General features: G+C 35.6%; 1 protein-coding gene across 3 annotated transcripts in view; it reads left to right on the top strand.

Moving 5' to 3' along the window:
- Dock4 (dedicator of cytokinesis 4) overlaps nt 1–27859 on the top strand; it is a 429879-nt gene that overhangs the window by 169866 nt on the left and 232154 nt on the right. For all 3 annotated transcript variants that reach the window (XM_042684635.1, XM_042684637.1, XM_042684636.1), the window contains exons 2-5: nt 16512–16595; nt 18899–18939; nt 20881–20936; nt 25354–25450. In XM_042684635.1, the coding sequence (XP_042540569.1) occupies nt 16512–16595; nt 18899–18939; nt 20881–20936; nt 25354–25450 (278 nt within the window). The remainder of the gene's footprint in view (nt 1–16511; nt 16596–18898; nt 18940–20880; nt 20937–25353; nt 25451–27859) is intronic.

The following is a 27859-nucleotide window of genomic DNA, read 5'->3' as shown; positions in this document are numbered from 1 at the left end:
GGTATTTATGCTTTGTTTATTTTACAAGAGAATGATAACTTCAGAATTCTAAAGCATGTTATTTGACGAACTTGATAGCTTATGTTAATGTTTGATTCATTTATGTTTAGAAATGGCTAAGATATCAATTTATATAGATTGGTTTTTAATTTAAAAAAGTCAGCTCAGTAACCTATATTTACTATTAATAGTGAAGCTTTTTAGGCAAGTTCTCAACACTTTATAAGGCATAACTAGCATATGGCTCTTCTCCAAAGCTGTAAAACAATAATTTTAAATTATAGTCATTAATAAGAGAAGAAATTTCATGTCTTATGGCAAGTCATGTCTTATGCAACTCATACCTAATCTGTACTCATGCCTTTTCAGACAACTGCAGTTCTTTATTTCAGTTCCACTTCAGTTCCTCTTTTTCATCAATGGAAATTACCTGTATGTTACCATGCACATGGTACAAGAATACATCCCACCTTCCATTTTGGAAGTTTGAGATTATTTTACAAAGCAGAAAATTTTTCAGGGTTTAAATTTTTTCAGTCTTACTATGACGGGGTACTTGTTATTTCTGTCTGTATAGAGTGGACTCGTGAAGGTGTTTACTTTAAACATAAGCTCCATGCATTTCACTCATGGACAGACCATGAGTCAGAAAAATAAAAACAAAGATTCTCATATGAACCAAAGAACTGCAGTGAATGGATTGTTTCTAATTAACATATTGTGAAATACATGACTGAGTTTGGCTCTAACACACTACCTGTTATTTGTTTATGAAGATAATCTTGGAAAACAAGTTGTCTGATGAGTTTCATAATAGAAAAGGATAAACATTTTAAAACATGTTAATCCTGACCAAACAAGGGAACTTAAATTTCCATGAAGAATATAAAAGGATGTGGAGGTAGAGGTAATTTTTTTTAATATTTCTTTTAAACAACACTTATTTGAAAACAAACACAATGCAGATTTCAATTTTTGTAGACAACATCTGGAATCAGTGGTTAGCTGGAATTTACAGACAGAAGAAAGGCATGGGAGGAACTCCATTAGTTCATAAAATTGGAAGAGGAGAAGAACAGAGGGCACAATCCAGAGAGGATTTGGGATCCTCTAAAAGCCCTCAGGAGGAATTTAAGAGTTCATATATAATTGATAAATGCTGAGTTGCTAATTTTTTTTTTATCCTGGTTCCCTGATCTCACTCACTATTAGTTTCCCAAGTTTTACCTTACCTGTCATTAAAACCTCTTTTAGACAAACTAGCAGCATTTCTTTCCTTACTATCTTATCATTTTAAAAATAGTCATTGAGGAGAAGTAGAAAGATTTCATAGAGAATTTATAAAGTGAAAATAAGATTCTATTAATTTTCTGGATATCATAAGCAACACAAATAGCAGATTTACAAGTACTGTATATATAGTTGATGTGATTATTCCTATACAGCCTTTCTACTCCAAGTATTATGCATATCTATATAATGACTACACAAAATATCTGAGACTCATTCTCTTAGCTCCCATTACAAGTGGCTGCTGTGGGTACCCTTGGGCTTTGGATAGGAGTGGAATTGCAAAGCATAGGTACTCTTGGCATAGCTAGAAAGGGGAAGTGATGGAAGGAAATCTGTATTGGGGTCCAGAGCAGTTTGGATGATTGCCAGGTTGTGGCAAAGTTGGAGTATTTTCCCCCCTGGATCAGACTAGGGTGAGAAACATGGTACTAAGCAAGAGTTGGCTCATGACCATTCTGTCCACATTTGCTAAGACCTCTCCCATATTGTGTCTCCTCTACTAGTCCTCTCCAAGTTCCTACTTTTCCTGTCTTGTAGAGTTATTGTTTTAGCTGCTATTATGAATTAGCTTGAGAATCCAGTCCTTGATTCTAAATAATAAACTAAAAAATCTACAAAATGTTCATCTTTGGTAAGATAGTTTGTACTCAGGACTTCCCTTAAGTAAGAGTTTAACAATCAACTCTAATATGTAACAGAATTAATAGCTGCTGTGAACATTAGTAAGGGGAAGGACCTTTAATGAAAATAAGTGTCAGTGTACAAAATTATTAGGAAGGCAAGATTCCTGCCGTGAAAGAAAAGAAGCATATCTTTACAAGATTCCCTTATTAACCACCAATTACAGTAAAAATAGAAGAGTTTAATAGGAATATTCAGGTGGCTAGAATTAATGACACTGCTCATTCCTTTTTCCATTAAAAATAACCCATTAGAAAAGCATACTTAGAAATGTGTAGGAACCATCATTGGGTGATATGAAGTATAATGAAAAAGAGTGCTGGGCATTGTTTCATTGTACCCCCTCATAAGATAACTTCAGTACACAAGAAAACTAGGAATATTTAAGGCAGTATTCATGTGGTGAAGGCCTCCATCTCCTTGGTCATATCAGTTCTATTTACTGAGCAATTACTTGTTCATCATTTGTCAGTACTGTGCTAGATGGAGTACTGCTCCCTGTCTTGAAGATTCGTTGAGTGTTGTGCTCACAAGATTTCTCCTAATAGGAGAGATGATAAAATTGATTAAAAATAAATAAAATGTATTAAATGCACACAAAAGCAGTGCTGTGTTGAATATTAAATGATTAAAAAACCCAAGTAGTAGAAAACTGGCTTACTTCTGAACTGGGTGTTGTGGATACAAAAGATATATATTGTATTTGCTCATGCTTTGCGGACTTGACAAGCCAAGTGCAAAGTGTTATCTTTACTATTGTATTCTAGAGGTGAACACAGTGACCATCATATCTGCTGAACACCCGAGTCAGCCACAAACCTTGGTGATTTTATTCCATTTCATCTTCAGCTGAGATGTTTTGAGTACCCACTGTGAGTCGGGCATTGTGACATGCATTGTTAATGTTGAAAGAGCCCAAAACTTAGTAGTGAGTGCTGGAGGGATGCTGCGGTGGGGGTGCAGCAGAGTGGGAGAGGGAACATTTGCTTTGGTTGTTGTGAAGAGCCACAGGAGGCTGGATCCCCAGCAGACGGAGAAAGCTTTGGTAGCACTTGCATAGGCACAGATAAGAGGTTTAGTGTGACCCTCACCACCCCTTCTTGCGGTTGGGGATTGAAGCATGGTCCTTGCACTTGCTAGCCAATTGGTAGTCTACCACTTCAACTATTTCGGTAGTCATTTTTTTGCTTTATATCAGGCTGGCATGGGCTGAGATCATCCTGCTTGTGCTTTCCCTATGTTGCTGGGAAACATAAGCGTACCCCACTATTATATTCATTCTCCTATCCCGGATAACAGAACACTGCCACTATACCCAGTCATTGGTTAAGAGAGTCTCGAGATTTTTATAGTGAGGCTGCCCCTGAACTATGATCCCTTCATCTCTGCCTCCTAGCTAGCTATTTTTACATACTTGACTCATCATGCCTGGCTTTAGTGTGACTCTTGAAGAGGGTTGTAAAAGATGAGATTTGGAGAGTGTAGAAGAGCTAGATTTGGAGAGAACTTTGAATTTTTTCCCCTTACTTCTGTTCATTGGCACCCTATTTCCTTGATAGACAGCTGTTGTTATTGTTGTTGTTATTAGTTGTCAGTGGCCAAATACAGTCAAAATTACTTAATGTTTGCTCTAAATTGGAAATTAGCTTAGTGATCAGAACAGAAAGAGGAGTAGGACTTAGGAACCCAGAGTTGTGATGTGTAGGTAATATTTGATTGGGTCTCCTAAGAAGTTAACCTTGAGAAAGGGAATCAAAATTCAAATAGGAAAAAGAAATATCTAAGGAAGCAAACTCAGGAAAATTCATGCCTAGTTCTTAGAGGAAGGCGAGTGGCCAGATGAGCTAGGACTGAATATTGGGCTGGGAGGAGTTGGAAGAGACTGAGAGAAGTGGACAGTCTCTTTGGAGGGCTGGTATTAAGTCTCTGTGATATAGGCTGTACACATAGTGAAGGTTTTGCTCAGAAGGACTCATGATTATGAGTGTTTAGCGCCTGGGGAGAAAAATCAGAAGGTGGCATAGAAGGACATAACTTGTTTGTTTGTTTTGGCAGGACTAAAGTTTGAACACAAGGTCTCACTCTTGCTATACAGGTGCTGTAACATTAAGCTGTCTCCAGTCTTGTCTTTTGCACTGATTATTTTTGAGCTTGAATATCTCTTCCTGCCAAGACATGTGCCTGGACTACAATCCACCTTTTTTTTTTTTTTTTTTCTGGTTGTGGGGCCTGAACTCTGGGCCTGGGCGCTGTCCCTCAGCTCTTCAGCTCAAGGCTAGCGCACTTGAGCCGCAATGCCACTTCCGTTTTCTTCTGCTTATGTGGTGCTGAGGAATCGAATCCAGGGCCTCATGCATGCAAGGCAAGCACTCTACCACTTCTACTCTACTACCTTCCTAGCCCCAGTCCTCTTCTTTTAAATTGTCTATTGTGGTTAGGACAACAGGTGTATACCATCATGCCTGGCTTCTTCTGTTTAGATGAAATCTTACAGATTTTCTGCCTGGGCTAGTTAAGAATCTGAAATTCTCCTGTTCTCAACTTCCCACATTGCTAGGATAAGAGATCTCTACCAGTATACCAAGCTATGGGTTGTGAAGAATTCTCCCAACCTTTTCTGTCCAGGTTGGTTTGGAACTGCAAACCACTGGTATTAGTTCAACATTTTCTATTTTATTCCCTTATAGCTTCCCCTTTGTCCCCCTAAAATACAAGCAAACAAATAAATCATAAAAGTCATTAAATATAAGCTTGTATTTCAAATAATACTTCTACACTATATTATTTAAATATTAAACATCTCACATTGGGAAAAGGGAGAGTGTGTGGGGGGAGTGTATTTTACTAAATACTTAGAGGGGTAGGTTCAATACATTCGGTTGAAAAAATTATTTATTAACAAAACATTGTCACTTGGATTATGGGAAAAACAATTACTGTTTTCTGTAACTTCACTCTACTATGTGACAAGACAGTATTGTAGTTTTTTTCCCCACTTCCTGGTGCTATTTGTTGTCCTAAGGACAAATGATACACTATTGCTGCAGAGTGAATGTGAAAAGTTGAACTGTTTCCTTTCCTATCTTTGCCTTAGCATTTTGGGAAAAATCCCTCTTAACTCATGACTTTCCTTATCAGATTCATGGCCCAAGATACTTTTGCTATTTTATCAAAAAAATCAGTCATATCAGTTTATAGTCCCTTTAAACTGGGCTAAGCCTAAATATATAAGCTTAACTTATTAATAATGATTTATAGGAACCTATAATCACAAAAGAAAGCTTTTGAGTTGCTTTTATAAATGGAAGCCTTACTTTGACTTTTGAAGATATGGCAGATGCAGATTGTGCCTCCAAATTTCATATAATATCACATATTTGCGCAGCATTCACATACCTGCAAATTTATTTCTTCTACATTTAATTGTCATGATATCTCTGTGAGCTTAACTTAGCAGGTGTAACATTCTGAAACCACAAGGATGGGACCAAGGACCCTAATAGTATAACTGAATCTTAAGCCTTTATCTCTGTGTTCAGCATCATGCCCCTTTTCTATGTGCTAGGATGCTTTTGAGATAATTGTTTCAACTCTGTTTTCCAAGATGCTCTTTGGGGCTGGCAATTGGCCCAAACTATAACCTTTTCTGTCATTTTTAGCTGTTTTTAAAAGGAATGATCGGTAGATGAGATAATTAAAGTTTATTCTTTGACCTTCAGTTGTTCCTGTAGCCACTTAGGAAAGTGCCTTTGTATTAGTAGCATGAAAACCAAGGTAAAAATGAGTTTATGACTCTGTGGAGATTAAAACTGGTTCATTTATTTCCACCGTGATAGTGTCAACAAATAATTTTAATATGGAATAATTCCTTCCTAGTATGGTTAATTCAGCTTCTTATTTGCCTCTTTCCTGTTCTTTTTCTGTCTCTAACGTGGTAATCTACATCATAGAAAATTAGAAATAACACATAACAATCTCAGCAAAACTTAAGATCAGTTAGTAGAGCTAATGTTATTCTCTTTTTCCTTACAAAAAAAAAAGAAAAAAGGAATGGGCCAGGTACTTGTGGCTTATGTCTTTAAACCTAGCTACTCAGGGTGCAATCAGAGGATTGCAGTTCAAAGCCAGCTCAGGCAGGAAAGTCTGTGAGACTCATATCTTCAATAAACTACTCAGAAAAAGCTTGAAGTAGTGCTGTGGCTCAAAGTGGCAGAGCACTAACCTTGAGTGTAAATGCTCCGGGGCAGCACACAGACCCTGAGTTCAAGTCCCACAACTGATTAATAAAAAAAATTTAAAAAAATAAAGGACTGGAAAGCAAATTGGGCCAGAAGCAAATACTGAATGGGAAAACCTTTAAAAGCTAGTAGCAGCTTGTACTTTTTAGGAAGTAAACTTAACGGAACATTATCTTGCAAGATATTTATAAAGAAGAGTTCTTGGAGCTCACTCCCTGGAAAGGGAAAGAAAGAAATTTTGTGGAGGGTGAATATGCAAGGCCCAGGATCAACTTTAGTCACCCGATCTGGGATGGCTCCTCAGAGTTGTACTAAGTTTTATTAAGAAAGCCTTTAGTGTAGGCTACCTGGAAAAGGATTCTGATCTAGGACAAATCAACTATCATTATCTGAGACTCTTTCATCGGGGCCTGACAGCCAGATACTATGTGCCCCAGTACCACAAGAGCAGGAAGTTAAGTTGTCATTATGGAGAGGAATTTGGGATGTCCAACATAGCTCCTAGGTATCACACTTTACCTTGGCCTTGGGGCTAAACTTCAGTGGTTTCAGCAGGATGACTATCTGCAATCCCTGATAAAACTATCCTAAAAGCAAAGGATGTTGGTGCATCTTCAAATGGTATTTATTAAATGTCAGAAACAAGTTTTGTTAAATAGAGTTCTGATTTTTAGGATCACTGTGCCAGAAGAGAGAGTTGTGTGACACATCTCAAGTCTCAAAGGCTGACCTTGGAAATGGTGGCATGAACTTGGGGTCCTGTTAGTGTGTATACATTGGTGTCTCACAGGCAAGCCTTCAAGGGGCAAAGAACTATGGACACAACCCATTGTCAGAATGAGCTAAACAGAGGGTGCACCACACAAGGTAGAGACAGTACTTCTCTGTTTTGTTTCCCCACTCCCCGCTCTGGATTCCTTTTATGTATCAGCATTGTCCAGGAGCTACCATCTATTTCTTTTGTTATTTCCTTTTCAGTGTTTCTAGACCATCTCATTCCCAAGGTCATGTTTTCTTATTGACAGCCTGCTGAGAGCCCTTTATAGTTGGATATAACCACCTTGCTTCTGACTTCATCCTGTAGAGGGAAAGATAGGTAAGGCTAAGGCAGAACAACAATCCCACTCTGAATTCTAAGGACTGCTACCAGTAGAAATCTTAAGTTATTTCTATTTTGTTTTTTTCTCATTCCCTGCCCCATACAACTATCATAATGAGTGAGAGTGCCTTTCACTAGCCTGTCATCTTGGCTCTCCACCGTGTTCTCTTTCCCTACAGGAAGTTTGGTGCATGCATAGAACAGTTCACCATTTCATGAAATAAAATACCTGTAAGGAATTTTGTTCTCTGTCACCTCCTTTCCCTTTTCTGTTTCTTCCTGTGATTGCTGAGGTTCTTTAGTGACTCCTTCTCTTGGTCACCATTTTCCTTCTGGGAATCCTCTCCAGGTGATTTCTCTAAAACAATAGATAATCCAGACAATCCAGAGCCAGATGAACAATGGGAAATGAACATGAGGTAGGAAAGAACCACACTTAAATGTCCTTCAAGGTGCAAGGGAATTCTTGGAGAATGTCCACAGGATCAATGCCTGCTTGATCTTGCCTTCTAAATGAACACTTGCACTCAAGATTTTATACTTATTACATATAAAATTTGTATATTTAATTTCTGGTTCAAACAAAGCTTATTTTGTTTTGTTGTGGGTTTTTTTTTTTTTGGCCACAAGATCACGGGTTTCATTTTTAGTATGAAATTGAATTCTGTGGGGTAACATTGTGTTTTGTGTTAGAAGCAGACAGCACGTAAGTGACCTTTGAGACCACAGCTTGTTCACAAGCCAGAGATCTTTTAACCAGAAAGATGAAGCCAAAGTTCTGTCTCATAGAGATACGTATCCTTCCTTTGTGTCAACAGGGACAAAGCATTTTCATTATTTTTTCCCTGCTCCATGGTCCATTCATCTTAGATTGTCAGTTTATAAAGGCCAAGGGAGCATTTATTGGTATCGAGTTACATTGTGGAAAGGACAATCATTGTAAAACATTATTTTGACAATGAGGATGAAGGATATGTTCTTGTCTGCCATTTATGGCTGCATGAGTGACTTACAAACGTTCTTAATCATTTGTTTTCATTTTCAATTTTTAAATGGCCTGAAACTCTGATTGAGTTTCTCTGCACCAAGCTTATAAACTTTGAAATATGCATTTGTGTTTTACATAAGCAAATAGTATTGTTGAATCTCAGAAATGATGCCTTATTTCCTAGCACCATATTGTTTATTGTACTTTCCTCAGCAGTCATATTTGAGAATGTTTTTCACAGATATCTAAGTTTTAATAAAACTTCGTCAATACTGAAATGATACTCTAATACAAAAAAATGGTATTGTAAGTGGTAATAAAAGTGGATGGTACAGGTTTTTTCAGGACAGTTCAGTTATACATTAGTGTTTTTGTCTTGCGTATATTTATAGAGACAAGTATGAACTAACTTTATATGCATATTTATTAATCCAAATGTAGTAAATAAGGAGAAATAAACATACAGTATTTTTATGTGCCATTTAATATTTAAAATTGTACTCTAGGGCCTTTATGACAAAAATAATAATGGGCCTTTGTAGTTCCAGATTCACTCTCTATGATCTTTTCTTACAGATCCTGAGATTCAATTTTATTTATTTATTCATTCATTCATTCATTCATTCATTCATTGCCAGCCCTGGGGCTTGAACTCAGGTTCTTGGCACTGTCCCTAAACCTCTCTGTGCTTAAGGCTAGTACTCTACCGCTTCAGCCACTGCACTACTTAACAGCTTTTTCTGTTTATGTGGTACTAAAGAGTGAAACCCAAGGCTTCGTGCATGTTAGACCAGCACTCTACCATTAAGCCACATTCCCAGCCCAAGGTTCAACTTATTAAAAAAGAAAAACTTCAGTTTATAAAAAAATTAATGTAAAAATGAAATCAAGTAGCCAAAACAGTATGTTTAGTAGGTCTCAAAATTAAGGGAAAAAATAGTTCCTGCAAAGTATACAACTAGTAGGCTTTGTATAAGGAGATAGCTTCTTTATAATAACAGTGACAAATGAATTTTCAGATATAGGCTTGTTTCATGCAAAGACATTTAGAGAAACCTAAAAGGATTTAGTTGAGAAGTTGTTTCCAAAACAAAACCTAAATAGAATACATTTTAAATGCATTCCATGAAAATGGAAATTGAGCCTATTAATCCATATGTCATCCTTGGGTCTTTGCATTGCTAAACTAGTTTATGTTTAGTTTATGATATATGCTACCAGTCACAAACATGAGCTAGTCATGCCTTCAAATCCTTTATTCTTTTGCCTCAAACTATTTCTTCTTTTTAATTTCTCTAATCTGAAGCCTGAATCTCATCTTTCTGAGTATAGAATTCATTAGTATACAGAATGTTGCAATTAATTTCCTATTTCAAAGATTGAGAGTAATTTGCCATTTCAGAGGTTAAGTTTAAAGTTACACCTGTGGCAACATCCTGATAGTGTTCTTCTCCAATATGATCTACAGTTTACTGCTTACTGCTCAGATGTTATAACAGGAGTCTCTGAGGTTATCTGAATGTCTTAGAACTTAGGTACTATTTCTCAGTGGTTCTACTCATCTATCCATTCATTCCGTGTGTGTGTGTGTGTGTGTGTGTGTGTGTGTGTGTGTGTGTGTGTGAGTGAGAGAGAGAGAGAGTGAGAAAGAGAGAAAAATTCATTCTCTATTCAGGTACTCATATTCACTCTGAGTCTCTATTTAAGATATGGTTCCATTTGAATCCAAGGCTAACAAGAGGAAAAGAATAGCAAGCAAGAAATCCTCTCAGAGGCCTAACCTTGGAGCTCAGCCTTAATATTGTCTTGTAATTCATTGTGGAGAATACTTAAAGAGATTTAGGGGCTTTAGGAGAACTTGGGGAGAGGTGAGCCTAGGGAAGGGTATGGAGTGGTCAGTAAGGAGTGAGCTTAAAAAGGCAGGGAGAGAGCAGTTGTTACCAGCTTATGTGAGATGATGAAAGCAGGCTGTCTCCTTGTTGGTGTCTGTTACAGGTTAGAACAGATATCTCTGTGATCACAGTCATTGATGAACTAGGGTGGGTTTGGTAACACAGTTCTTCATTAAGTCTTCTACTATGTCATTGCTGAGCTGAGAAACTGCTTCTGGATTCAGAATTTCACATTGGCAGAGGCTTTTCAGGTTATTTGGTCTTATTCTTTGTATATAGAAGCCTCTGAAGGTCATTCTGTTTCCTAGCTTACTTTAATAGTTACTAAGTAATAAATAACTGAAGGATAAAAGAATTTACTCCTGTGGTCAAAGATGAGATAATACGCAATTAAAACACAGGAAGAACTACTTTTGTAATTTTAGGTAACTTAAAAATCAGAAATCACAGGTGATATAGACTGATTTTAGACCATCTCTTAAAATAATATTCCCATTATTAAGTTAAACCTGACTGCTGAAGTCCAGAATATTTAATAGCAATGGCATTACTCATCAATTACATATTGAAATCAGCCTGTGTTTTAGACTCTGTGCTGAATTTGAGGTATAATTAAGAGCCAAAAAGAACACATTCTTTGCTTTCATAGAGCTTACTGTCTATTGCAAGAGCATCATTCAAAACCCTGCACAAGTTAATCATAGTACTAAGTAGTATGTTATGGTACTGTGAGGCAAATAAGTTAAAGGGAGAGGATGTGCATCAAGGGAATCTCCCGTGAAGAAGGGAACAGTGAGCCAGTATCTAAAAGATGAATCTGGATTAAGGTGGCCAGGGTAAAGGAAGATAATCCCTTACAAAGATGCTAATCATCCATACTTTTGTGGAGGGACCATAACAAGGAACAAATTGACAGAAACTATTGTGACTAGATTGCAGAATCAGTTAAGACAATGAATGATGAATCCAGAGAGAAGGGCAAGGACTTACAGACTGTAGTCATGATTTGTATATTAGTCTCAGAGCTGTGATATATTTAGGAGGATGACATTATCTGATGTACATTTTGAAAAGACCTTTCACCTGTTATGAAAGAGATAAATAGGAGAGAAACCTAGGCATAAACACTTCAGGAGACTGCTAGAGAAGGCCAAATGAATAGTAAGCAGGCTTGGGAAGGAGTGGAAGCAGAGTTGTTGAGAAAAGTGTTTGGAAAATGGAGGAGAATGGCAAAGGAATAGGTCAGACTGGATCATCAACAAGCGAGGACTGTTTATTGAGGAACAGCGAGGGGCACAGACCTTCCCGCGAGTTTGGAGGTTGTGCTGAATTGCTGGGACAGGAGCTGGGGTTTTATAAGAGGCTTGAGCAAGGAGGCAGAGGTTAATGAAAAAGCCACTAGGTCAAGGGAGGTGGGGCCTTTCACACATCCCACAATGGGATGTTTATAGCCGGGCTTATGTGGATTGCCCTGACTGCACGTCATCAAGTTCACACATACCTGGGATTTTGCCTGGTATCTTCTGTATGGGCCTGGGACAATGGGGGGGGGGGGGGAGAGGAGTCAATCCTCCAAAAAGAATGGTGTGTGAGACAATTAAGAAATGAGATTATTGTGCCACACAAACAGGTTGCTAGAGTACAGTTGACCCTTGGGTTTCTAGTCTATGGGCAATGGATGTACTGTCCTTCACACAGAACTGAGAACAATGGAGAAAAATCTAATTTAGAGGCACCTAAACATTATATGAACTAGTAAAACATGACCTGGTTAAGCCATTGCCTAATACTGTATTACATGATCTTTTTCTTTTTAAGAAATATTCTAGTGCTACATGCTAAACACACACATGTAACAAAATAGTTACCGAAAGTAACTGTTAGAATCTCCCCTGGGAGGTTCTGAAGTGGCTCTGTTCAGAAATGAACAGAGAAATTCACCTAAGAATAATAGAAAAGTAATGGTTTAGAGAGTATCACGAAAGACAGGTTAAAGGAGATAGACAGAGAGAGAGGGAGAGACAGTTTGTGTCAGGTGATATGAAATAGATTGGGACTACAGAGAAAGTAGGCAGGTCATGTATCAACAGGTAACTTTTTTGGAAGACTTAGATCTCTCTGTATCAAAGGAGAATGTGTATCAACAGAAAAGAAAAAAAAACATAACTTACTAACTAGAATATACAAGATAATATAGTATATTATTTCACATAGGTGCCTTGCTTAATTCCCAACTACTTTTTGGAGAGTAATTTTATTATTGTCCCTGTGAGAAAAAACCTGAGATAATTCAGGGAAGGAAAACATTTACTTTGCTCAGTGCTTTAGAGGTTTCAGTCAGTAGTTGTGTAGATTCATTGCTGTGGGCTGTACTGAGACTGAATATCATGGTGGGGAGCAAATGGTGGAGTAAAGCTGCCTATTTCTATCATTAATAGGACAGTGCCAGGGGTAAAATACACTATTCAGAGACATGACTCTGCAACCTGTTTCTTCCATCCAGACCCCACCCTTTCCAGTAGCCAATTCACTTGAATAATCCACTGAACTCAGTTATTAAATAAATCCATTGCTGAGAACTAATCCATTGATGAGGTTCACATTCAATGATCTCTCCATAGTGCAACCCACTGGGAATCAACTTTCAACACATGAGACTTTTGTGGGGACACTTCATATCCAAACCGTAATACTCCTTTTTGCCTAATACTGTAGAAATTCTGAAAGAGTTTTATCTTAACCAAAGTTACCCATCTAGTAAATGGTATGATCAAGGCTTGAACCCTTGTCTCATGATGCCACACTTGATGCTATTTTCACATCCTCCAGCCTTTATACTCCAGCACTTTGAAGACAGAACCCTGCGTGACACCAACAGTAAGAGAATGACTCAGAAAGATTCTCTGGGTGGCTAGAGGATGTGAGACAGGCAGTAGAAGATTCAAGAGGTGATAGATTCCCAAAAGTCATATGAATATAGCCACCTAGGAGGCCTTAGCAGGGCAGTTTTAGAACACAATAAAAGGCAGAGTCATATAGACTGAAGCACAAAGGGAAGGTACAAACATGAACCAAGGTGTATAGTACTTTGAGGTAAGAATCTGATGAATGTAGAAAGAATTCAGAAAGAAGAGGCAGCTCTGTGTGTGTGAGTGTGTGTGTGTGTGTGTGTGTGTGTGTGTGTGTGTGTGTGTGTGTGTGTGTGTGTGTGAAGGAAGTTATTCATGGCACTCTAGGACATACTGGGCCATCCACGTTTATTAAAAGCAGTATATTGAACTGTTAGTAATCCAAGCACTTTGACCTCAAGAGTAGCATCCATAGTGCCCATTGAATCATCTCTCTGGAAAGTAACCATAACAATAATAAAGGCAGATCTTTTTGGAAGTATTTTAAACGGTAACTCATCTATTATCAGCTCAATAGTCTATCTCCTGTAGCAAGAGGTCTTTGAAAATCATATGAAGTAATCTTTAAAGGAATATCCACTTGATTATTTTTCACACAGACATCTTACACATTAATATGAGGCAATATGGTATTTATGATTATAGTTAGAAAATGACAATATAAATTAGTGCTTATCTAAAATGTTCTAAATCAGGTTCTGTGTTGTTAGTTTCCGCTGTCTTGTAATTTTGGGTTGTGTTTTCTGTCCTGTTTTTTTGATCTCTGCTCTTAATTGTGTTTTGAGGTCATAAAAGGGCTAGAAAAGTCTCTAAAAGCCCATTACTTACTGGCAGGTGTGGATTTTTGACAGATTCATGTACTCCTTCAGGCTTTTTACATCCCAACAGTAGCAGAAACTTAATTTTGGGATTAGGGCGATATCTAAACGTCTATCAGAAACAAAATTATAAATGTCATTTAAAATTTTCTGATGGGCAGTATGGCTCAATAGCTATGTACATATGACCATATAAGATGATGCTAAGCGAAACAAACTTTAGAATACACAAACAAGAGGTTTTTTCTTGTTGTTGTTGTTGTTTTTAATGTACTATGTGATTTCTTTTTTCTGTTGTGGGTTTTTTTCTCCCTCTCCTGTTGTCACTGTATTTGATTTTGGTACCCTCTGTATTGTATATAAGTTAATTTGAATTAGGGAAGGGAAGAGTAACAACAACATGATGAGACAAAGGACAAAGGGAGAATCAATGTAACAGCGAAACTCACAAGATTAGGTGTTGGAAATGAACTTTACAGCTTTACAACTAGGGGGAGGGAAAGCGGGAGAAAAATGAGGGAGGGGATAACAAGTTTGACAAGAAATGTACTCACTACTTTGCATATGTAACTGTAACTCCTCTGTACATCATTGTGACAATAAAACTAAGTTGTTTGTTTTTTTTTAAATGCTGCTTCTAGGAAGTGGCGCTGTGGCTGAAGTGGTAGAGTGCTCACCTTGAGCTGAAGAGCTGAGGGACAGCGCCCAGCCCAGAGATCAAGCCCTACAACCGACAAAAATTTTAAAAAATGCTAGTTCTAATAGTGTATCAGATAGGTAAACCAAGCTTAATGCAAAGAGTTGTATTCTTTTATAATATAAATTTTATATATTATATTTTATTAGACATATTATACATATAATATATGTATTATATATACACATTATATATATACATAATACACATGTATATATACATATATACAGTATACATAATGTACATACACATATTCATTTTATTAGACATAGTATACATATTATACATATATGTTTATATATTTTATTATATCTTATATATTTTATATATAAAGACAATGCATCTTGTTCAATGTCATCCCTATCAGCATTCTTCCCCATTCCTCTCAACCTGTCCCTTTCCTCAATTTTCTTAATTTTGTAGGATATGCTTTGAATTTAATGATTGCAGGGTCCCATCTTTCATTCTGCATTTTTCTACCCCCTTACCCTTGGCCCTACATCCCGAGCCATTTCCTGGCGTGTTTTTTTTTTTTTCTTTTGGTTTTTGTTTTTGTGGACTGTGAGTTTTTCTATGCCATTATACTTAAATCTACCATATTTCAGTTGATACATTTGTGTTTACTTGAATACCACCCCCCAAATATTGACTTATATATTTGTAAATTAATTCTAGCTTTCTTGTATGAGAGAGAACATGCATTCTTTGTCTTCCTGGAATACTTAATATGATTTTTTCCAAATCCTTCCATTTCTCTGCAGATGATGCAATATAATTCTTTTCTAATGGATGACTAACATTGTATTGTGTATATCTACAACATTTTCTTGATCCATTTGTCTATTGAAGGGCATACGGGCTAATTCTATACCTTGGCTCTGGTGAATAATGCTGTAATACATATGATTATGCTGATGTCTTTACTGTAATGTTTTGAATAAATTTCCCATGAGTGGAATTGCTAGATTATCGGCTAGTTCTATGCTTTGCTTTTTGAGGGACCTCCATACTTTCTAGAGAGGTTGAAAAAGTACATATCCACCAACACTGTATCAGAGTTCCTTTTTGCCCATATCTATGCCAGCATTTGTTATTGTTTGTGATCTTAATAATGGCTATTCTAAGTAGGGTGAGATGGAATCTTAGTGTTGTTTTGATTTTTATTTCTCTTAATGCCAGATATGTTGAGCATTTCTTCATGTGTTTGTTAGCCATTTTTACTTCTTCTGAAAATTCCCTAGTTAGCTCGTTTTTCTCATTATTAATTGGGTTGTCTATTCTTTAAAGGTTTATTTTTTTTTTTAGCTCTCTGTATATTATGACCTTTTGGTCATTGTCTGATATATAGCTGGCAAAAATCTTCTAAGACAAGCTGGGCGCCAGTGTCTCACACCTGTAATCCTAGCTACTTTGAAGGCTGAGATCTGAGTATTCCTGTTCCAAGCCAGCTCAGGCAGGAAAGTCCATGAGACTTATTTCCAATAAACTACTCAAAAAACGGAAGTGGCACTGTGGCTCAAGTGTTAGATACTTGCCTTGAGCATGAGAGGCACAGAATGAATATAACAGTACATGACTCATACAATCACTCATGGACTGCTTCAATTACTGCTTTTATTTTTGTTACTGGATTATAGTCTTGATCTTGTACTTACAGAAAATTCCATACCTTTAAAATGCATATTTATAATGTTTATTTCAGCCAGGATTTGGCTAAGTGTATAAATTATAATTTTATTTATAAGTATATAAAAGTAAAATGATAGCAGATTTTCCCTTTAAGAATGTATTTCCTGTTCATGTTCATTTTTCTTAGTCAATGACATTTAATTATAAGCAATAAAGTGGCTATAGCTGACATGATTGCCTTCATATATTCTACATTATTTCTTACAGTTATTGCCAGTTTTCGCGGAACTGTCCCATATGGCCTGTCACTGGAAATTGGAGATACAGTTCAAATCCTGGAGAAGTGTGATGGTGAGTAATCTAGTATTGATTTCTTGAGGTTATGTGAATAAACTTAACATGAGCCATTTTATAAAGTTTACAAATTCTGTCCTTCTCTCCATTAATTTCAGAACTTTCCCAGTATTCAAAGCAAACCATTGTTTGGCTAAGTATCATTCATTCTTTCTTTTTTTATTTCTCTTTTCCTTCCTTCCTTCCTTCCTTCCTTCCTTCCTTCCTTCCTTCCTTCCTTCCTTCCTTCCTTCCTTCCTTCCTTCCTTCCTTCCTTCCTTCCTTCCTTCCTTCTTTCTTTCCTTCCTTTCTTGCTTTCCTTTCTTTTGTTGGTGGGGCTTGAAGTCTGGGTCTGGGTGCTGTCCCTCAGATCTTCAACTCAAGGCTAGCACTCTACCACTTGAGCCACAGCACCACTTCCATTTATGTGGTACTGAGGAATCAAACCCAGGGCCTCATGCATGCGAGGCAGGCACTCTACCACTGAGCCACCTTCCCAGCTCATAAACATGTTGCTTTCACATACAGTATTGGCTTATGGAAAAGCAACATGTGGTTTTTTTAAGCTAACGTTTTTCTAGTAGTATTTGCTCACTGTCACCATAAGACAATTTGGACGCCAATTGAAGATATTGTATTTGTGAGAGTTCATGACTTTTTGCCAAACTAGAAGACTTTTCTTATATTCTCAAACATCTATCAGATGCTAGACATAGGAAAAATCAGAGATCCAGCTCAGACTTTTGTGCGTGAAATTGGCCAACCCCATATCTCAAGGAGGGTTCTTTGCTTAAACCAGTTCCTCCCCTAGTCTGAGAAAAAAAATAATTTGCACTAAAATATTCAATGAATATGTAATGTTAGTAGAAACTATTATGTGACCCTGTGTGTGATTATCACTGACTTATGTATCAAGTAATTCATTAATGATACTAAAGATATTCTCAGATGTTTTCATTTCTCTGCTGTGAAACATACTTAGATTCTAGCAAAGAGATCCCAAATGAAATGACTACCTTTATTTTCTGTTAACAAATAACCATATTTTAGAGTGTAATGATTGCATCCAAAATTATCCATTTTCCTCCTAGAAGGCTTTCCTTACTAAGAATTTATACTGTGGTAATGTTTGTATTATAAATCCATACATTGAGTTATGTTTCCCTAAGAGAACTCCTTCCTTTAGGTAGTCTAGCATTAAGTGTTGGTAAGATGTGCATATTTATTCTATATACTGTCATTGAGATATCTAAAACTATAGTATGAGTTTCTATGTTGTTACCTGATGCATTTTGTTAATTGCTGCTTTGTATTCAGATAAATATAATATGTATTTTAAGCTTACATGCCAGAATGGACTGCATATCTAATGGGAAGTGTTTAATAATTGAAAATCTTTCTTATATGATGTGACATTTGTGCAGTTATCTAAAGATTTTGATTTGTGTTAGACTAAATATTTACAAATGGATGCATTTCTTGGATATGTCCTTATAAGTATCTATTAAACCTTGAGATAGAGATTCTGATTTTCAATTAAGTTTGCTTTCTTCAGGCTGATATAAAAACTGTTTGAGGTACTGTTTTTTAGGATTGTACGTCCTTTTAAGAAAAGTATTATGAGGAATGAAAACACAAAATCAAAGTTCAATTATTTGGCTTGAAAAACCCAATTAATCAGAATTGCAATTTGACAAAACATTTATTTCATAGCAATGTAATTTCTCACCAATAAGAAATGTGGTGTCTACAGTTTTAAAAATATAATCTAAGTATAATATTTTAAATGGGACCATGTATTAATAATGTATAGTATTATGTGTGTCTCACTTTGTTTAAATGATATAACAATGTATTTTTCTTAATGAGCCAACTTCCCAGCATTAATTATAGTACTATAAAATCAATTCAGAGTTGTTCTGAGCTAACTAGTAGGCATTCTCAAAAATAAATCTTATGATGGGCTCAGGTGATCAGACTTAGTGCAGATGAAGGTGCACTAGATAATTTTGTTAGTAACAGCGCCTCACTTACTCTTCTTATGATATAAGATTGGTTCTCATGCAAAGTAGTGGGCTTAAGAATGTTAAATTCACTCCATGACTACTGGTTAGATATTATTAGGTAGTAAAGTCTGTGCTTTCTACTTAGAAAAAATTGGGAATACATTAAATCTTTTAACCCGATTCCAACAGCTGCCAAATTTATTCATAGAATATTTACATATAGGGTAAAATTCTATCCGCAAAGAACTGATTAATTTGTTATTTTTAGTGTTTACAATATTTTATTAAACTATGGTCATGCTTATTTCTTTACAGGCTGGTACAGAGGATTTGCCTTAAAAAACCCCAATGTCAAGGTAAAAACAACTATTTCTAACAGTAATTAAAGGATTTTACTAAAAGATCAATATTTAAATTGAATTACTATACAATTAAAATTACAGTTGGGACTCATTTGATATGAAAAATGCTAATACAAATTTTCATAATTTTGGAAATTCCTTTGAACTTGGATTATACTTAAGATATGCTCCTCAAATGATCATCTTTTTATAGCTCTTGAAAATTGTGCTAAGACTTTAATAAGCTCATTATATATAAACAAAATCTTTTTGAAGTGCTAGTTTCATAGAAAACTAAATTAAAATTCAGACAAGGGAAATATATATTCCAAAAGAAATGCTGCATAGAGGTGTTTAATTTTCATTTTTTTGTGTTATCATTTGTAAAATATGAAATGAGTTTTTTGTACTGGCACATTGCCAGTTCAAAAACTGAGAAAACCGGATTATAAAATTGCTTATCTGTCTTACTATTCCAGACAGATACTAAGATTCATTATCCTTTCTGTATTTATACAATCCCTCCAGAATTACAGTAAGAAGTAATATGCTTTTGTTTTATCATTCATTGAGACAGTTTGTGATCTTGACACTAATCCTACCTTGTTCTCATCTTCCCAGCTTTCATCCGTCCTTTCCACAATCTCTAGTAACTGACATAAGTTTTTATTTTATCTTTACTTAAATTATAGATAACAAATTATATCATTTCTCATTCTGAAATACAATGACGATATATAAATTTTTGCATAGCTTTTTGCTTAAATAGAGCATTTGCTGGATCATGTAAATGTGTTTAATTACTTCATTTCATTACTTTAGATCAGTCTAAAGCCTGAGGGGCAAAAGAGTATATAAATTTAAATTTTAATACGTTATTCCTCATTTAAAGTTTTTTTTTGGACATCTACAAGGCACATGCACATATCACTTTAGTATTTCATTATTCATCCGGGGCATGTTTGGGAAAATTATTGTGATATCTCCATTATTTTAGTCATATCTAGCAAACCTCCAATAGTAATTTATTAATTATAATTATAGTATTTGTTAAACTTATTTTATTAAGGTTAAGTTAAATTTTGCAGAGGAAATAATGTTTAAAAAGGTCTATTTACCTATTCCCTTCTGTTGAGTATAAAGAATTTGCTTTTTAAATTTTATTTTATACACAGTTCCACAGTGGTGATAACATACATACAAATAACATTTGTTTTCATAAATATTTAATGGAGTTTGTCATTTGATACTACATCAGAAATTCTTCAGAAGATATGGGCATTTAATGGATGATAAATTGGTTGTTCATTTTTTTTGTTGTTCTTTCTTCGATTTCCCATTTTGAACAAAGGAACAATTTCCTTGCAGTTTCCTTACTTGAAAAGGTTTAAGCTTGCATGGCTTCTTTTGTTTAGTTTTTCTTCCATCAGAATGGCAGTCTAGTGATTAATTGCTGCTGTTTTGTCATCAAAGATCTTCCCAGAATGTATCATACAGATATTGTCTCCAAATTAGCAGTAAGGTTTTTAATGTATATTTTAAAATAGAATCATGAGTGTTTGAAGGAGAAGAAAATGAATAAAAACAACCAAAAGAGAAACCAAGGAAACATTATAGCTACAATATATTAAAAAAATCTTACTATGATGTAATTGTTATGTAGAATGCAGATTTTTATTTTCTGATTTATTAAGAACATATTTGTTGAGTGAGATTTAAATTTTTCAGTTATACTTACTTTGGATAATCTCTAGATTTGTGAAGAATTTCATAGTAGAAAACAAAGGATGAATCTAAGCCACAATAAATTTTAATCTGTAGAAAGTGGAGATGTTTTCCACTGTTTCTTTATTTGTGTATGAACTGTGTGTTACACACACTATTTATAAGCCCACCTGCCTTAAGACACAGTTAGAACATAATCTTTGTGTTTTTTTTTTTCTTTTTTCCTTCCAGGGTATATTTCCTTCCAGCTATGTTCACTTGAAAAATGCCTGTGTGAAGAATAAAGGGTAAGAAATGAGTTTTATTAATAGTTGGAGGATTTTTAACAGAACTATTACTTATTTTGGAATTTGAAAAGCTTAGTAATTGTGTTGAAAAATGAACTGTAGAAGATAACACCATTGTCTGTGTTATTTATAAAGAAACACTGACTAATATAGTTGGGAGGGAATTAAGAAGCTGTCTGTGTGTTCTGAACTGCTGCAGAATATAAACCATTACTGTCTCTCATTGTCTACACATCATAGAACTAGCTTGATCTGAAACAGAAAAAGTTGGTTCTTTTTGAACTCCTGCCCTTTAGAGAAGCATACCAGGCAGACTCATAAGATGCTGCAGTGTTTTTTTTTTTTTTTGGGGGGGGGGGCAGTGTTTGTTTGTTTGCCAGTCCTGGGGCTTGAACTCAGGGCCTGGGTGCTGTCCATGAGCCTCTTTGTGTTCAAGGTTAGCACTCTACCACTTGAACCACAGTTTTGAACCACAGTTCCACTTCCAGCTTTTTTGGAGTGGTTTATTGGAGATAAGGGTCTCATGGACTTTCTTGCCTGGGCAAGATCTCAGATCTCAGCTTCCTTGAGTGGCTAGCAGGCCAGGCATGAGCCATCAGCACCAAAACCCAGAAATTTCCTCGATTCTCACTGATTTTAAGCCAAGTTTGTCTTCTTTAAATGAGCAGAATATCATGTCCTCCTATGACCATTTTAGAAGTGATAATTCTGCCTAAGAGAATATCATATCTGTGCTATGTAGTTGAATTTAGCTGGCTGATCACCTAGGATTTCCAGTCCATTAGCCAAATGGTTGGAAGCCGCTGTCAAGATAATACCCTTCAAGTAAAATATTGCAAGATAAAACAAAAGAACATTCTTATTGATACACTTAACATAAGCTGACAGATACTATAATTTCATAAAAACTCTTAGCCGGGCACTGGTGGCTCATGCCTGTAATCCTAGCTACTGAGGAGGCTGAGATCTGAGGATTGCGGTTCAAAGCCAGCCTGGGCAGAAAACTCTATGAGACTCTTATCTTCAATAAACCACTAGAAAACCAAAAGTGGAGCTGTAGCTCAAGTGTAGAGTGCTCGCCTTGAGCTGAAGAGCACAGGGACAGCGCCCATGTCCAGAGTTCAAGTCCCACGACTGACAGAAAAATAAATAAATAGATAGATAGATAGAGAGAGAGAGAGATAGATAGATAGATAGATAGATAGATAGATAGATAGATAGATAGATAGATAGATAGATAGATAGATCTCTTACCGGATGATTGTGTAACATTCATTTTATGGCTAAAAAATACAGGGTCAGCCACATAGAAACCATACTTTTCCTCAAAAACAATAAAAAGTAATTTTTATTTGAACTCTGAAAGTATAACAAATAATATCTACAAATTGGAGTTTTACCAAAAATGTTTAAAGGATGCTTTCAAATATAATTCTTACATGTGTATTAAATTTTAGTTGAACAAAAAACTTCTGCATTTGGATGAGAGTCTGTTGTGTGATTCATTTTATGAATGGAAGTTAAAATTATATGTGATTTACATGATCTTAAATGTGTCATTTATTTAGACAATATTAGTAATAGTACTAGTGACTTTTAAATAGTTGACTAAGTATAATTCTGTTACCTATATTTACCATAGCTTCTAGTTTTAATAAATGTTGTCCTTCAGAAATGCAGTGCAGCTATTGGCCATCAGAAGTGTAAGTAGAGTGTTGATTTTTTTTTAAGTTATCCCAGGGTAGTTGTAGCACCACTCAAGCCCCCTCTATTAAGTCAGAAACATTTCTGATCTTTCTATTCTAGAAGTGTGGATTTGGCAATTTGAAAACTCCAGGGACTACCAAATAGTGGTCACCTGGGCAAGCCCCTATAACTTCTCCTTTAAGTTCAACCCTTGCCTACTTCAAGTCTGTGAAATGTGCCACCCAACTACCCATTGTACACCCTAGCAGAGAATAGAGAGATGCTTATACCAGCAAAGATAGTGTTAGGTATAATTCTATATAGTTGAAGTCTACTCCTCAAAGTGAAGCGGAATGGGATATAATGTTAAACTAGTTGCTTCTGGTTTTGGTTTTGATTTTACTTTAATGTTGTTTTATTTATGTTTTTCTAATTTATTTTATGGACAAAGTACTGATGTGTACCTTGTCCCCTTCCATATGTCACAAGACAGTTTAAATGTTTGTAAAGAGATCTCAAAATCTGGTTACCTATATTAAAGATTTGCTCATGGGTTCTCTGCCTGCATAATGGGCATTGTACAGCAGAAGTGCTCAACTACAGAACAAACTTTTGTTGTCATGCGTTCAGATCCATTATTCTAGGGTTGTTATTGGAAGAGAACTTTGCTCTGAGAACATTTCAGGACATGTATTGCTAGGTGATTGTTTTCCCAGAGAGAAGATTCTGATTTTTTATTATGCGACCTGTCATAACAGGACTTGCAACCTGATATCCCAGTAGGATGAAATTCCTTTAGTTTTTCCTAGAATAACTGATCAAAATAGAATTTTAGGGAAGCCACTTATAAGAGACTATTTGAACATTGGTGTTAGTGTTTGTATAGTAAGTAATAACTGACTAGCCTAAAATGACAGTTTTGTACTTCCCACCATACATTTTGGACAACCCTTGTATAAACATATTGAATTATTTTATGGTCTTTCCTGGGTCTTTCAAGTAAGGTAAGACTGCTGGTATACTTAAATTATCATCTTCAAACCTTGAAGCCACTTATATATTATTTAATTTTTGGTGAGGTCACATCACTTTCTAAATAAGATAACTGGTTTTCCTAGAAATTCATTGTTCCCTCCTTGGCTTTGTATAGGATCATTTAAAAATTTCCATGGCAAATATTCATCATTTAAATTGCAACAGCACTATTAGAATAACTGGGATGGTAGAGTACCTCTTTTATCAAGCACAGCAGCCCTGAGTTCAAACTTACTATGTGCAAAAAGAAAAAGAACAGTTAATAGCAACAGTTACTTCAGAAACAAAATAAGTGTGATATCAGTGGAAAATGTCATATGTACACTGATGAATAGGTTCAATAGCTGTCACAGTTCAAATATTACTGTTGACTTTTTCTCCTAGGTGTAATCTTAGTTTTACATTTTTCCGCTGTGTTTAAGCTCTAGAAAGAAAGGGGGAAATATTCACAGGATGGTATTTTTAAAGTAGTTTGAAATGAGATAGACTTCCATTGGGGAAGGAACCTAGGCAAGATTTTCATTTCCATCCTTCCCTTAAGAAGATTTTCCAAAAGACAATTATACGCACTTTAGACATAACATCAAAAAGGAACTACAGAGCAGTTATTAGCCTCATGCTAAGAAGTAATTTCCCTTGATCACTGGAGACAACGTGGTTCAGTGCCTAATAGGCTGTTACCTTTTACATATTAGATGATGTCCTTGAGAAAATATATTAAAATAGAAAAAACAATCACCATCAAAACAGCTAGTAGCATTCATTAGAAATAAATTCATGATAATAGCCATGTAACTACTTCCTTCTTCACAAAGAGTGGGAAGGTGGCAGTAAGGATTTGGGGGAAAAAAAAAAAAAACATAGTGAAGATGAGACAAAGGAGAATAATTACATGCCAATACATAAAATGGCAAATTAAAGTGTCCTTCCCACCCCCATCTTTTTATGTTTCTTTTAAATGAAGATATATATATATATATATATATATATATATATATATATATATATATTCTCTAAGTATAATTTCTGGCTTTGAGAAAAGAAATGGTAATGCTGTATTATCCTAATCACAGGGAAAAAGGTTTTGAAATGAATATTTGATGTCTTAAGCGTCTACATACTATGCAGCATGATAACATTGCTAATAGTAGCAATTATTTTTTTCATCACTGTTCTAAATAATAAAAATGAAAGGTTACTGAGTGGAAGTACTCAGTGTGTCGGTGTTTTGCTTTTTCTAACACTGATTTAGTTGTATGTTCACAATCATTACATCCTTTTACTCCTTTGAATCCTGTGTTCATAGCACTTAGAAGGCAAAAGTCAAGTCATAGTTTATGTAGCCTGATGACCACATGCTATAGATGAAAACTTTTGGATGAAGAAAGTTAAGAGTTTCTATCTTGGAGTCAAACTGTCATCATTAGAGTGGAACTCCCTTGTAGTTCTATCTCTACTGCACTGCTCACACTTAATCTGGTCCTGTGCATGGGTACTGCCATCACCTATAGCATTTGTCACATTCACTGGAAGTCAGATCCTGGTTACTACCTGCAGGACCCACAATAACTGGATATCTTTCTTTCCTAGTATAGACCCACAATAACTGAATATCTTTCTTTCCTCGTATATCTTTTAGAGCTCTTGAATTGTTTATGGTAATTAGATATGTACATTTTCTTTTTTAATTTCACAGACAATTTGAAATGGTTATTCCCACTGAAGACTCTGTTATCACAGAAATGACATCAACGTTAAGAGACTGGGGAACCATGTGGAAACAACTTTATGTGGTAAGTAGCTTTTAATGGCATGATTTTCTGGCTAGAGAATCAGCGTAAGAAATAGCTGTGGAGTTACTGCTTCATTTTTTGGCAATACTGACTTTCAAACTCAAACCTTCATGCTTGAGGATGATGCTCTTACTATTTGAGCCAGGTTCCCAGCCCAAGAAATACGCAGAACAGGAGTCAACAGAAATTAATATTTGAGCTCCTGTAAGTCACTGGAACTCCTTGGGGAATCAAGGATATGGATCCTAACAAGACAGAGTTTTATGATAATCTCTACATCCACTAAGTGTGGGTTTCAAACATTGTTTTTCAGTACCACAGGAATACAAAATATTTTTTTCTGATACCTAACCAAACAAAACTCTTTAATGTGGATCTAGTGTTAGACTTTGGAATATTTTAATTTTCAAGGACAAATAAACTTTTTTTTTTCTTTCTCCTTTCTCCTCCTGGTAGTTATTGGGGTGTTAAATCCGTGCCTCACACTTACTAGGCCCACATTCTACCACTTGAGTCACATCCCAGACCTATTCACTTTTGTTAATTTTTTTGAATAGGATCTCAATTTTTATAGGGCTTTTCTGGACTATGCCTTTCCTATTGGCTCCTATCTTGCTGAATGTTTAAGTGGGTTTGCCTCAAACTTTGATCCTTCTGATTTTAGTCTTCTAAATAGCTAAGATTACAGATGTGAGCTATCATGTAATATAATTTTAATGTTAATGGTGGCATTATTTTGTAGTATTTTAATTCTGTAGATAATTCAAGTAAATGACAACTTCATTGCCAGAAACAGTGAGAATATTCAGTAAACTAAACAAAGAAAATGTTTTGAAAAAAGATTTTGGAGGTATCTTTGTGTGTGTACTTATTCACTAATTATAATTTATGACTTTACTGAGTATAAATAATATGATTATTTACTTAGAATAACATGATTTTATTGAACATTAACACAAATCCTACAGAAGTACACTATATACTGCATCTCCTTATAGCCACTCAATGAAACTGCAGAATAATATATTTAAGTGCACTGTATTTTTCATATATATATATATAAATGAAGATTCATTTATAACTCACATGCAGTAAGAGGAAACAGCAAAAATGAAATAGAACAATTATACCAAGGGAAAAATTATTTAAAGCCTATGAATTGTTTAGTTATAGAATTTTTTTCATTTCATGTTTTCAGACCTCTCAGTTGATTGGAAAAGTGAAATCTTAGGAAAGAAAACCTCATAAAATGGAGACGGACTACTGTAGTGAGATAGTGGTCAAGTGGAGATTCTGGTTTAAATCTTCTGTTTTCCCTCCCAACCTCTATGTACATAAAAGTTGATTAGTAATGATGTTTTTGAGAAAGATAAATGTGATTCCTTCTTTTATTTTCAAAGAACTTTATAGAACAACTTAATCACTTGAAGGAGTATGTTCAAATTACAAAGATGTGTTTATTCTGACAAATTTGAAGAAGGCTTCCAAAGAAAAAAATCCCAAGTTACTGAGGCATGTTGGCATAGGATGACAGTTTATATTATCTGTTACATCTTAAGTGCAATAGAAGATTTCATTTGGAAGTCCCTCATGCAAACCCTTTGGTGTTGGTGTGCTCTATCTATATCCTTTTGGAGCTGGTCCCTTGAGGACTCACAAGGGAATCCAGAAGACAATCTTAGACTTTCCATGAATTGCTCATCAAAGAGAAAGTGAACACCCAAGTCTAGATTACTGACCTACAGAACTTTATGCTGTGCTATTGCCATGGAAATATGTATCTCTCTTTTAAATATTTTAAAAAATTGTATCAGAATGAATATAAAGCCAGGCGCTGGTGGCTCATATCTGTCTTTGTAGCTACTCAGGAGGCTGAGACCTGAGGCTCGTAGTTCAAAGTTAACCTGGGCAGGAAAGGCCATGAGACTCTTACCTCCAATTAACCACCACAAAACTGGAAGTAGTGTGGTGGCTCAAAGTGGTAGAGCACTAGCCTTGAGCGCAAAGATCAGGGACCAACCCCAGGCCCTGAATTCAATCCCCATGACCAACCCCTCACCCCCCCCAAAAGCCAAAAGAATATAAAACCCACGTGTTAGTTAATATAAAGTAACATTATATATGACATTAACATGAAAAAGGAAACTATTGGAAGTGTTTTGACCATTAGTCCCAAGGACCCAGCATAAAAGAGTTATAATGATAGAATGTTTTCCATTAGTTGATCTGGAACAACTAAGCTTCTCCTTTAATGCAGCAACTAGTAAGGGAGCAAAGTTGAATTTCTTTTTGATTCTATCTTATCTAACTATTTTTATCTGCTTTTCGTGTTGGAAGCTTCTATTTTAGGGGACAGACTTGGTTAGATTGAAAATGGATATGTTTTAAACTCTAGAAGTAATCTCTCCT

This window comes from Dipodomys spectabilis, unplaced genomic scaffold (assembly GCF_019054845.1).
Source record: "Dipodomys spectabilis isolate Male_0828 unplaced genomic scaffold, ASM1905484v1 ptg000089l, whole genome shotgun sequence".
Classification (NCBI taxonomy): Eukaryota; Metazoa; Chordata; class Mammalia; order Rodentia; family Heteromyidae; genus Dipodomys; species Dipodomys spectabilis.
The sequence above is the reverse complement of the archived record's forward strand: the minus strand, read 5'-3'. Positions and strand labels throughout refer to the sequence as shown.